The following is a 12,207-nucleotide window of genomic DNA, read 5'->3' on the forward strand; positions in this document are numbered from 1 at the left end:
ACTGCAATTCCCATATTCCCCGACCACTGTTCCTGTTAGCTAGGGATCATGGGAGTTGTAGGCCAAAACATCTGGAGGGCCGCAGTTTGGGGATGCCTGTCTTAGACTACAACTCCATCATCCCTATTCAGAACACCTGGGGGCATGAAGTTGGGAAACAATGCCATAGAGAATGTATTGCACACATCATCTCAATTCCCTACAATTTACTAAACATTTTATGAGATGTTGTATTGCATTTTTTCTTGAGTTATTAACTTACTAGGCATGGATGCTGAGAAATAATATGCAGCATTTATACAGCACTTGAGGGCATTAGAAGAGCACTGCGGGATTAGAGCAAAGGTACATTTAAGCCTGTTTCCCACAGTGGTGAATTAGATGCCAATGGGAACCCCACAAATGAGACATGAACACAACAGCTACTCCACATATATGATCCCAGAAATCTCTGCAACCAGACCCAACATAACCCCCACTCAATCCCCGTCTCAGTTTACAAATAGTAAACTGAGTAAACTGAAATTGGGGGACTTCAGCAACTTGGGAGGCACCAAGAGGGGTAAAGTGTTTGCCCTCTAACCAAGAGCAACATTCATGGTCCTTGCTGTTGTTGGCTACTGCTTCTTCTTCCTATCCAAAGGATGTCAGAATAATAGCCAGAGGAATGGTCCTAACAGCTCGGTTTCTATGCAACACCAGGCATAATCGAGGTTGATCCAGGGACTTAGTAATATCCCAAAACATATGGTAAGGAAGTGATGGAGAGGGGGACAGTGATAAACGCATTACAAACAATGCTGTTCCACACAGACAAAAAGACATGTGCCTACACCTGCTTCCTATATAATACTTCCTTATCTGTGACCAGAATTTACTTCATGCCCTCTGTGCAGCCATACACCTATCCAAAAGATATTGGTTGCAATTAGGCAGCATATATGATTAATGCATTTTATATTATTAAAAAATGTGGGTCAAAGTGAGCATACATCCATCCATACCCAGAAAACAAGACAGAGGAGAAGCCTAAGCAAAGAGAGCAAGCAAAGTAGAGAGAAGAACATACTTACAAAGTTTTGAGACTTTCAAGTCCTTTGAACATTTTGTAGCGCACATTCTCCAGCCGGTTACTGGTGAGCAACAGCTCATTTACACCCGATCCTCCTTCAAATGCTCCTTCTTCAATATCTGTGATTTTATTATTGCTCAGATTTCTATTGTTTCACGGCAAAGCAAATTAATAGGAAAAGTGTTTTGGAGCAAACGATCCATGTAATGAAGAATACAAAAAGCAGCGACTAAATTCTGGTCTAGCAACACAATTTCAAGAAAGCTCTAATCTGGGGATAGAGACCCTCTAGCCCACAGGCCAGATTTGGCCTAGTAGGAGTCACAATTTGGCCCAGAGGGCTGTTTTCCCCAAACCATGCCATGTGATATATGTGGCTGAATCAGCTACAGAACTGTGTTGCCTGTGAGGAACTCAATTGTGCAGATGATACCTGCAGAAAGCAAGCTTGAAGTCACCACTCACCAGCTGATAGGAAGTGACTTAAAGCCTGCTGACAGGGGGGTGCTTCAAAGCACTGCACAGGTTTCTCTAAAAGCCCTTCAAAAGCCCCTCATGGTGCTTTGAGATCCTAACCATCATCACCTGAGGGCACTGTGACTTTAGGTGACGGAGAGCTGGGCAGCCAGTTTAAACACTATTTGGGATTCATTCAGAATTGAGAAAACAAAGGATTCCAGAAAGGAAACAGAAATATATTTTCTTCACAAAATAAAAATGCACGGATATAGTGACAACATTAAAAATAAATGAATCACTGTGTCTTCTATTAACAGCTTCAATTAAATCCTGACTATTTTCAAATAACTGATTCACTATAATAGGTCGTATTATCAGCATTCTGGATGCTTATTCCACTTTTATCCTGCAGGAACGTTGCCCGATACACACATACACTTGGATTGAGGTCACTCTAAGCAGAATTGGTTTCATTAACTTAGCTTCAAGCAGCGAGTGCCAATAGTTATCCCAAATAAAGAGTCAGGTGACTCTGGAAAGACATGGAGGTAGTTTGATGTATCAGTGCTAGTAAACAAATCAGATAGAGACCATGGCAATTCCTGTGCTGATCTCTGCTGGATTACTGTTTGTGGTTTAAGTATGCAACACAAAATAAATTAGGGTGAGTCGTGGGACAAACCTGGTGTCATTTGAGCATTAAGCAATTCTCCCTTTTTTTCTCCCCTGAGAAGGATCAAAGTAAAGGACCCCTGACAGTTAAGTCCAGTCGCAGATGACTCTGGGGTTGCGGAGGTCATCTTGCTTTACTGGCCAAGGGAGCAGACATTCGTCTGCAGACAGTTTTTCTGGGTCATGTGGCCAGCATGACTAAGCCGTTTCTGGTGCAACAGAACACCAAAACCAGAACAGCACACGGAAACATTGTTTACCTTCCCGCCGGAGTGGTACCTATTTATCTACTTCCACTTTGATGTGCTTTCGAACTGCTAGGTGGGCAGGAGCTGGGACCGAGCAACGGGAGCTCACCCCGTCGTAGGGATTCAAACCGCTGACCTTCTGATCAGCAAGCCCAAGAGGCTCAGTAGTTTAGACCACAGCACCACCCACGTCCCAGCATATGGAAATTTTTGAATCAAAGATACAAAACACTTTAGCAACCATATGAAACAGGCAAAATTCAGCAAGCCTTTATTCAGTATAACAGTAGGGTTTTTTCAGTAGCACCTTAAAGACCAACTAAGTTTTTATTTTGGTATGAGCTTTCGTGTGCATGCACACTTCGTCAGAGTGTATCTGACGAAGTGTGCATGCACACGAAAGCTCATACCAAAATAAAAACTTAGTTGGTCTTTAAGGTGCTACTGAAGAATTTTTTTTTATTTTGCTTCGACTCAGACCAACACGGCTACCTACCTGTAACTAGTAGGGTTTTTGTTATCTTCAACATACTAAGCTGCCTTATACCAAGCCAGATCACTGGTCCCATCTAGTCCTGTTTTGTCTACTCGGGTGGGCAGTGGCTATAAGAATCTTAGACAGGGAGCGTCAAGTCTGCTACCTGAGACCCTTTCAGTTGTAAAAGCCAGGGACCAAACTTTGAACCTTGCACATGAAAATGTAGGCTCTACCAGTGAGCAATGGCTTCTCCTTCCCCCTTTGACTGTGCAAATAAACTGGCAGGGATAAATGTAGAGAAGGAGAGTATGACCGAAACACTGGCAAAAATGAGCACCCACGTTCCGCAATGAATACCACAGGCTGGGACATTCTACTGCTTTGGGCTCCTGCAAGAATACCTTATACTTTTTCTTAAAATTATTGCACCAAGGCCACTTATATAAAGCAGGTTGGCAGATAAGCTTACATTTTACGTAGTTGAGGAAGCTTCTTAAAGATCCCTGTAGCCTCCAACACTGTAAATTCATTGTTGTTGAGTCGCCTGTAGAAGGAATAGCAAGAGATACATTGAGGTTATTGTGACTTGTTTAGTGAAGGTGCGTAAATGCCAGCAATGACACCAATTGACACGCAGAAATGGAAGATAACATCCACTTGACTGCAGGGTAAGGGGAATTTTGTGCACTGTCCAGTAAAAAACACACACAAAAAAAACCCAGTCACCAACGGTTGTTGGAAAATATGGATCAATTGCAGATGCTTCGTGCATCAAGTGTAGTTAACAATAATAAAATAAAAAAATTCCTTCAGTAGCACCTTAAAGACCAACTAAGTTTTTATTTTGGTATGAGCTTTCGTGTGCATGCACACTTCTTCAGATAAAAACTTAGTTGGTCTTTAAGGTGCTACTGAAGGAATTTTTTTATTTTACTTCGATCCAGACCAACACGGCTACCTACCTGTAACCTTAACAATAATAAACGCTGCAAGTTTATATCAGGAAAGGCCTAAAAATTCTAACACACGTTGTCAACACATAAAATTTCATACACAGTACAAGAAAATGCACTCCTACAAAATATATACGGTGAAAAATATATACATTGGTAGGCTATTGTATGCATGGCCCAATCAACACTGGCCTCGTGCATACTGCCAAACATCACTTAGGAGTTGACACACGTCACCCTGGCAATACGTGAAGCTAGTACACTCCTTCTTGCATTTATGTGAACATATAAAACAACCAGCAGTTATAAACATACAGATTATATATCTATCCATTCCTGTATGTTCTCAGCAGGTCTATTTCCTTAACACACAGTCTGTTTCAATATAATTAGAATAAATCGCAGCAGCACACAAGCTGCGGCATAAAAGCACTAATTTTTGTGTAATCTATAAGCATCCATTTCTAAATCTGTAACTCAAGCATGAAAGGCTCCATTAACTTCCATTAGAGTTAGAAGCAAGCAGGATTGCACACTAGGAAAAAAATAATTACAATAAATGTAAATGCCGGGGGGGGCAGCAATCAGCTGTAATTCAGAGCTTTAGCGATAGGCTGTTTTTTCAATTGCAGATATGAAGTTCCACAAAGGCATTAGTACCTGTTCAGACTGATATTATATTTGGCACACAGCTCCCTGCTTTATTGCGGTCTGAATTGCATAGTGCTTGTCTTTCTATTTGTGGAAGGGACTTTAGGTCCGTTTTAACTGCATTTTTTTCACCCCTATTTTTCAGAGTAAGGATGGGCATCATCAATATTCTTAGAACCAGTGGGAAGTGGAGGAAATACTTATCTAGGTGGCTCCAAATGTAACACAGTGGAACAAGGAAGTGATTATTTACATCATCTAGGAGTCACCTGTTGTACGGTTCATAGATCACAGACAACAGAATACCCAACAAAAGGGGCGTTCTGTCCAAGAATCAGCAATTATTGTTGAAGACATAGCAATAATGAAGGCTCACCTGGCGCCTTCATTATATATCTTCAGGTCCAGGCAAAAACATTGTTCTTCTCCCAGCCTTTGGCTAAGTAAACAACCTATCGCCTTTTAAACCTGTTGGAGGGGTTACTGGTTGTTGGTTTTTGTTACTATGCTGTGTATCTTTGTGCTTTTATATTGTAAACTGCCCTGTGATCCTTCAGTCATCATCATCAACAAATATATTGGACATTCTGATTACTCACTGTGCTTGAACCAATTATATTTTGCACAATACCGTGTGATAGTTGAGAGGTGGGTGTACTTAGTTCAAAGCACGTAAACAGAAACTGCTTTTGCTGTGGAGAGAACTGTGCCAGCATTTTGTATGGTATTATACACTAATTTTTCAATTTCTTTTTCTTTGCCTTTGCTAAATGTTGTAAAGCAAGTAAAACTTAACACAATTGAAAATTCATGAACTGGAAGGATCTGCAACATTCCCAAAAGGGTTAAAGGAAGAGCAGGATGAATTGATATTATCACCACTGATAACACACTGTTGTAAGCTCAAACTTACAGTTCTGCTGTATACTGAGGAATATGGTCAGGAATTTTGCTGAGCTTTTGATTGGAGCAGTCAACAGTTGTTCCTTCACAACGGCATTTTTCAGGACAAGCCAGGTCTGCAAAGCAATCTCCGCTTAGCTTGGATCTGTAATCTTCGGTGCCTGAGGATAAGCAGAATAAAAATACAGGTACTAAGTTCATCAAGGTGTTGGAATTATTTTCTCGTAGGAAAAAATAAAGAGAGAGAATAGGGACAGACCTGCAGTACAGACAAATGGGTAATTTGGGGGTAAGTTTTATGGTAATGAAGAAACAGTAAGGTTTAAGAGTGGGTTAAATTTCAGAGGGCTTGAAATTTGCTGTGGAGTGGGGACATGTGGTGGGATAACATTAACCGCTTGAGCTTTTCACAGCTGTAGTTTCTGCTGATTAAGTTGTCAGCCAATCCATTCCATTTTACAGTTAAAAACATAAAGCAGTGCTAATTCTTGTTAAATATATCTTATTCCCACAGTTTCAGGATTAAGTAAATCTTTGTATTCCATTTCATTACCCTCCTTTATTCTTCTATTTCACTGGCCACAGCCCGCCTACGTAATCTCAGAACCATAAAATTTAAAGCCCTGTTTTTCTTCTTCAATTTTTAAAAAGTGTGTAATCCTGATTTAAGCCTCAGCAGCCTGCTATGCTGTAGAAAGCTGCGTGACGTTCCATGGTGCTTGACAGAACCATGTTTTACTCATACCTCGCAACCACATGGTTAGATCAAGCACAACAGAAAATCTCGCTAAGTTATCACAACTTCATCCGCTTAGACCAAGGAGCAGAAGCAATGGGAGAAAGAGGAAAGAGCAGGAAAAGTGTTGCAGTGGGAAACCGCTTAAGATGGCACAACATCCTTCCTACAGAATGTCCACGGTCACTGCAACATTGCTAAACTGGAAAAGACATAAAGTAGACTGCAGGGAGGAAGATCTCTTCGCCATTCTTCACGTTACAGAATGGAGATAGCATCCTTCACAAGCCAGGAAGAAACATCTATTAAGAAGTTGAGGGTAGGTGATGCGGGTGGAGGGGACACACACAAAGAAACTTAAATGACTGGGGAGCTCTTCTTGGACAAAAGGTGAAAAGACTGAGACGAGAAGTGGAAAGTGCATCAGGACTGGGAAGTGTGCTGTTGTTTAGTTCACACACTGAACTTTACTTACAGCCCAAATGGTGAACTCCTGAAACAGGAAAGACAGCCAAGGAGGAAAGAAAGACAAGAGTGATCCCAATGGGAGGAAAAACCCCAACAAAAACAAAGCTCATCTTGCTTTTTTCCGCTAGGGTTTGGGTAATATCCTGCCTTCATCAAGGTCCGCCTGAAATTCTCAATTTAAAGAAGTTGGATTTTATTCTACATTTCTTTGATTATATGGTGCTTAGGCACTGTACTATATCAAAAAGAGTCAGAGTATAATTAATCTGAAGTGGTACAGTATAGCAAAAGGATGCAGCAGACTATCTATTGAACAATTATAGAATATGTTCATTTTCATAGACAAAAGCATTAAAATTCTAAAATATATTTACTGAAAGATACTATTGTTTGAGGGCACTTTCACACACATTTGTTAAGTCATTTAAGTTTGCTCAGCCATACCATGGTTTAGTGTGAACAAACATGCAGGCTCCCAGAGACAAGATTGTGGCTGATTTGCTTGTCTGGATTTGGTGTTGCCATGCAGCACTTGAGTTAAGTCATAGTTTACTGTTACGTTCAAACCCAGGCTCCAGGTTATCTCCCTCAGACAAACTACAAACAGTAAGCTATAGAACAGACCTTGGGCTACACCTTGTGGTTTGTCTGGAGCAAGATAAACCATGAGCCCAAGTTTAGCAGCAAAACTAAGCTAAACCATGGGTTAGCTCAAGAAGAGGCTGCAATCTACTCCCCGAGAGCCTGCATTTTTGCTCAATTCACCAAACAATGGTTTGGCTCAGTGTCACATAAGAACTATGAAAAACCTGTTGTTGTTTAGTTGTTTAGTCATGTCCGACTCTTCATGACCCCATGGACCCATGAAAAATTTACTCCTGGCGTATTCATTTTCTAGCTCAATGGTCTACAGTTTTCAAATATTATTTAATATTATTTAAGAATGAAGTACAGTACTTTTTTGTGTATGATTTTTTTATATGATTAATCATTCTAATCCACAGGGAGAGCATTGTTTCCGAATGTCTTTGTCAAGTGCCACAGAAGTATGTTTGATTCTGTACTGATTTTTAAAAAGAAGATTGAAAGCTAAGAACGGGAACACTTATGCTTTGTCTGTATTTCCAAGAAAAGCACTACCTCTCTCTTAGGGGCTTGTCAACCTGGGAAGGCAGCCCGTCTAGGAGAAGGGAAACACTGATCCTAAACCTCTGCCTTTTCAGGAGAAAAAGGCTAAGGAATAAACCCTACACAAATCTGGAGTGGAGTCTCTCCTTCTGGCAACTCCTGCAGCCAAGCTCTGCCAAACATATTGCTCACACCAGCAGCCCAGCACCGCCATACACACTTCCCAACTTGCGCCCCAGAGAGGTCACTTCAGTGCTGCTAACACAGAAGTTTGACTTCACCCCTGGAGGCGTATTCTGTTGTCTCTTGAGACAGGCGGATGCCAAAAGCAACCATTGTCTCTTTTGATAAAGTCATAAAGCCCAAGAATCGCTACTAAAATACGCTGGGCTTCCAGTGGGCTGTTGTGGAAGTGCTGCAACGACATCGCACCACTGTAGGTGAAGTGGTATCCAGGCAGGAACTACCAGTCACCATGATGGAACAACTGAGGAGGTGGGAGAGAGATTCTAGCCCTTATCAAGCAGCTGCTGAGAGGCAGTAGGGAAGATTTTGGGCACCTCGCCCAGGTGCAAGCATGTTTGAAGTACTCCATGCTTCAGTCTTCCACTCCATTAACCTACATTGGCAGCTGGCGGTTCCCAAAAGAGAGCACTGCTTCACCAGCTGCTGCTGGTTCAAAGGAAAATCTGTGCTTTTATATAGAACTAGTGTATTTCAGCCCGTTCAATAACGGGTTCTAGAACATCCCAGGGTTCGGAGAAGCGCTTGCGCAGCGCTTCTCCGAACCCTGGGACCTGTCCTTGCTGTCGGCAGCAGGGGGACAGGAATGAAGGAGGAGAAAGCAGGAGAAAGAAGGAGGAGAAAGCAGTGGGGGCTTTTCGCCGTTTGCCTTCCCCCCAGGGGGAGGCAAACGGCAAAAAACCTCGCCACGCCATACTTCGGCTCCGGGATTGGCTTGGCGGTGGCGGGAAGAAGGGGAGGAATTCCTCCCCTTTTTCCCGCTGCCACCAAGCCAGTCCCCCAGCCGAATTGCCCGCTGCCGCTTCGACTTCCTCGGCTACGGCAAGCAGGCAGACAGCTTGCCTGCTCGCCTTCGCCGAGGAAGCGCTGTCCCATGCCGGCAGTGCGTGGCAAGGCGGGGGGGAGCGCTTCTCTCCCCCGCCGCCTCACAGCGCACCTCCAGCTTGAGACGGGGCTTCGGAGCGGCGGTTGGTGGAGCGGCGGTTGGCAGAGCGGCGGTTGTCTCTGCCTCCAAACCCTGTGTCCCTGGGGCACATGCGCAGTAACCCAGGGACACACGGAATCTGGATGCAGAGACTTTATTATATAGGATGGACCGGAATATGCCTACACTGTAAGTGGCTTGCTAATGATGCTCAATATCCCCGAGTCCCATCAGGGGGAAAGGTGAGATTTGTTATGATATATTTATAACAACGCCGAACACTTCCTCTTTACTAGAGAAAAAGCCTTAATCGATTTTCATTTTGGAATTCAGATAATCCAGTAGGTTTATCATGTAACTGCCAATTTACATTCTTCAAGTTCTTTCCCTGATGGCTATGTAGTGCACTTTTTACATTATTTTCCCATTTCCAGTGTATGCAAATGTGGAAATGACTGCCATGCCGTTAGAAACACGTAGTGTGTGAATCACTTCTCAAACCTGACTCCAAGTGGTCCTTTCAAGCCCGGTCCTTTCAAGCCAAGAATGGCAAAGACCAGCCCTTGTGCATTTTCTTCCCTCTGCACTTAGCCAGTGCACTACTAAAGGCCATAATACACTTCACATCATCTCTCCAGCTAGAAGATAATGTAGTACATGACAGTAAAAGCAGCAAGTGTAAAATAAGCAAGCTTAAGTGGATAAGAGCCCAAACCAATCAATATGTTAGTCTGCTGAACGTTGTGGGCCGACCATATACCTGTAAGTGCTTCAAAGAACAAGTGTCATTGATTGCATACTCAATTACAACAACGCTTTTTCCTTCCTCTAGAAAGTAAACTATAATTGGGTTTTGTTTTTTTCTGGCAGTTCATGCACCTGCAGTTCAATCAAAAGCTTCATTAGACCTTTGAGCACTTTTAGTAATCAATTACATATCACCTGTAAGGGACATTATATTGTAAACACATGACATTGTTGATTTTGTTCTTTCCCCTGTTAAGAAAGCACTGCGCTCGTTTGTCAGCTGCAAGGGGTGGGTGGGTGGGTGGGAAACATGTTTCATATAACTGAAGCCAATCTCAATCATTCATGTGGAATACCTTAAGAGAATCAGCATTTAGTTTAAAGTGTGGTATAACTGTGCCAACTATTAAATTATTTTTTCTTCCATCAAAAGTATTTTCATAGAAGACATATAGAGCCTTTGGACGCCTTTGCAAAGACAATAAACATACTTTTGCTTGGCATTTTTTGTGTGATTTCACAAACACAGGGATCAAAGGTCATAGGTGAGCAAGCAACAGTTCAGATAGTCAGCAGGAAAGCAACAGATTAGTGCATAAAAGGCAGGAAAGTATTGATTCTGAAAGGGTGTTTAGACGTCTGTTAGCTCTTTGATCATAGCAGGACTCTCTTCATTTAAAAGCAGCACAGTAGCTACATTTAAAGAATAGAGTTGTTAACAGTAAACAGGAGAGGCAAAACGGGGAAAGATATCTCTTTCTAAAATCAGATGGTACTGGATAAATTCTGTGCTTATTTGTGAGTTGGATAGCAAAAAGAGCTGCATGCAAAGCTCATGTAGTGGGAAAACAAAACTATGAAACTATTACTATTCTAAGAGGTTTTCAGCCGGGTTAAAATGCATGCACCAGTTCTTTAAATGTTAAAACGAAACTTTGCTTTTGGTGGGGGAGGAGGGAGTGGTACCTGCAGTTAGTTAGTTTTACTGCAGAGCCAAACCTACCTGGAATGAAATACTGTTCTTTAGCTAAATAAAAAGAGAGAGAGAAAAATAGAATATGCACCTGAATGTCAGCAAGCAAAAAATTAATTCTATTAGACTGAGTATGGACTACAGGTAATTAGAGCTAACTGCGCAGGGTGGTGGTATTCAAATGAACTGCTGATACTAGTGTGATTAGATATAAATGTATTTGCAGCCAATATCAGCAGCACTCTTCTGATATTTACACTAGCTGCAGACTGTGAATTGACTGCAGAATACGAAATGCACCTGGAACAGCTGGAAACCAGATGACAGAGGTTAGGCTTTGGAAACAAGTAAGTAGGAAAGGGAATAAGATTAGAAAAAGCAAACAGTACATTTCAGCACGACATAAGCTTCCCTGTGTAATATGAATGTCATGTTTTCATATTCTGTAAGTAGATTTTTTTGTTTTTAAGATTTAACTGGTATTCCAGATCTGTTTCATTTTTGATTTGCACTCTTTTTTTTTTAACGCAACTGACAAAAAGGATACCTCGGAACTCTTATTATTTAATCAAAAAGCACAATTCCTTCACATATTTTTTTAATGCCTTGCAGAGGTTAGTAACAAGTGTGTTAACTGTAGGAATGTTTTCTGATCAAACAACTTCAGTCCAGAGTTGCTATGATTGCTAAATAATTCAGTTGGGCACCAGGCTGTGCGTTTTGTTGTCGTTGTCGTCAAGGATGTCTGCAACTGCTGGTTTGTGGGAGTTGCGATGGGAGGGAGAGGGTGGTGGGGCGGTGGTTTTTTTTGGAAGTGAAAGGAAAGTAGCAGCTGAACTAAGGAAATTACCTGAACAGCGAAATTTCTTGCTTTTGATTTGGCCAATCCTTTTGTTTGCCAGACGGCGGGGGCTGGTGCACCGAGCACCACTGGTTTCAATAGGGTTTGTATGGAGATAATCCGCCAGCCACTTCAGATGGCAGTCACAAATAAATGGGTTCTGAGCCAAATGCCTTTCACAAATAAAAAGAAAAGACCGTTTTTACATGTTTGCGGTTGGTCTCTCTGCAGTTCCCAAAGTTTTCCAGGTCTATTTGGGAACAGAAACCAAAAAAAAGCTTGAAGCACATAACAACTAATGGACAATTGTAATACATACAGGGTCTGAATTGCTCGGAGTGGAGAAAAGGTGCCCTTTGCAATAGTTTGAAGTTTATTATCATACAATGAGAGGAGGTTCAAGTTGTGCAGGTCTTGGAAAGCATCGACTCGCAGGCAATTTATCTTGTTAGCATTTAATAATCTGTGAAACAAAAGACAATCGGAAAACAGGGTTAAGAGTTTACTGTTTATTGACAAACTTTATTTTTGTAACTTTACTTTCTAGAATTTCATGCAACTTCTTTACTTATTTAAGAGGATTTATATACTGCTTAGTCATCAAAACCTTCACGCAGTTTACATAAAACAATATACAATAGACGTTAAAATACCAAAATAAATAAATCGGATTTAGAAAAGAAGTTGACCATCCCCCCCCGCCCCATATA

The 12,207-nt window shown here is 41.7% G+C and overlaps 1 protein-coding gene across 4 annotated transcripts in view; it reads right to left on the reverse strand.

Moving 5' to 3' along the window:
* The window catches only part of SLIT2 (slit guidance ligand 2), a 211,925-nt gene that overhangs the window by 42,280 nt on the left and 157,438 nt on the right, over nucleotides 1-12,207 (reverse strand). For all 4 annotated transcript variants that reach the window (XM_060278968.1, XM_060278967.1, XM_060278970.1 and 1 more), the window contains exons 13-17: nucleotides 11,817-11,960; nucleotides 11,507-11,670; nucleotides 5,447-5,597; nucleotides 3,399-3,473; nucleotides 1,074-1,217 (exon numbers count right to left, since the gene is read on the reverse strand). In XM_060278968.1, the coding sequence (XP_060134951.1) occupies nucleotides 1,074-1,217; nucleotides 3,399-3,473; nucleotides 5,447-5,597; nucleotides 11,507-11,670; nucleotides 11,817-11,960 (678 nt within the window). The remainder of the gene's footprint in view (nucleotides 1-1,073; nucleotides 1,218-3,398; nucleotides 3,474-5,446; nucleotides 5,598-11,506; nucleotides 11,671-11,816; nucleotides 11,961-12,207) is intronic.

The sequence above is a fragment of the Zootoca vivipara genome, chromosome 9 (assembly GCF_963506605.1).
Source record: "Zootoca vivipara chromosome 9, rZooViv1.1, whole genome shotgun sequence".
Classification (NCBI taxonomy): Eukaryota; Metazoa; Chordata; class Lepidosauria; order Squamata; family Lacertidae; genus Zootoca; species Zootoca vivipara.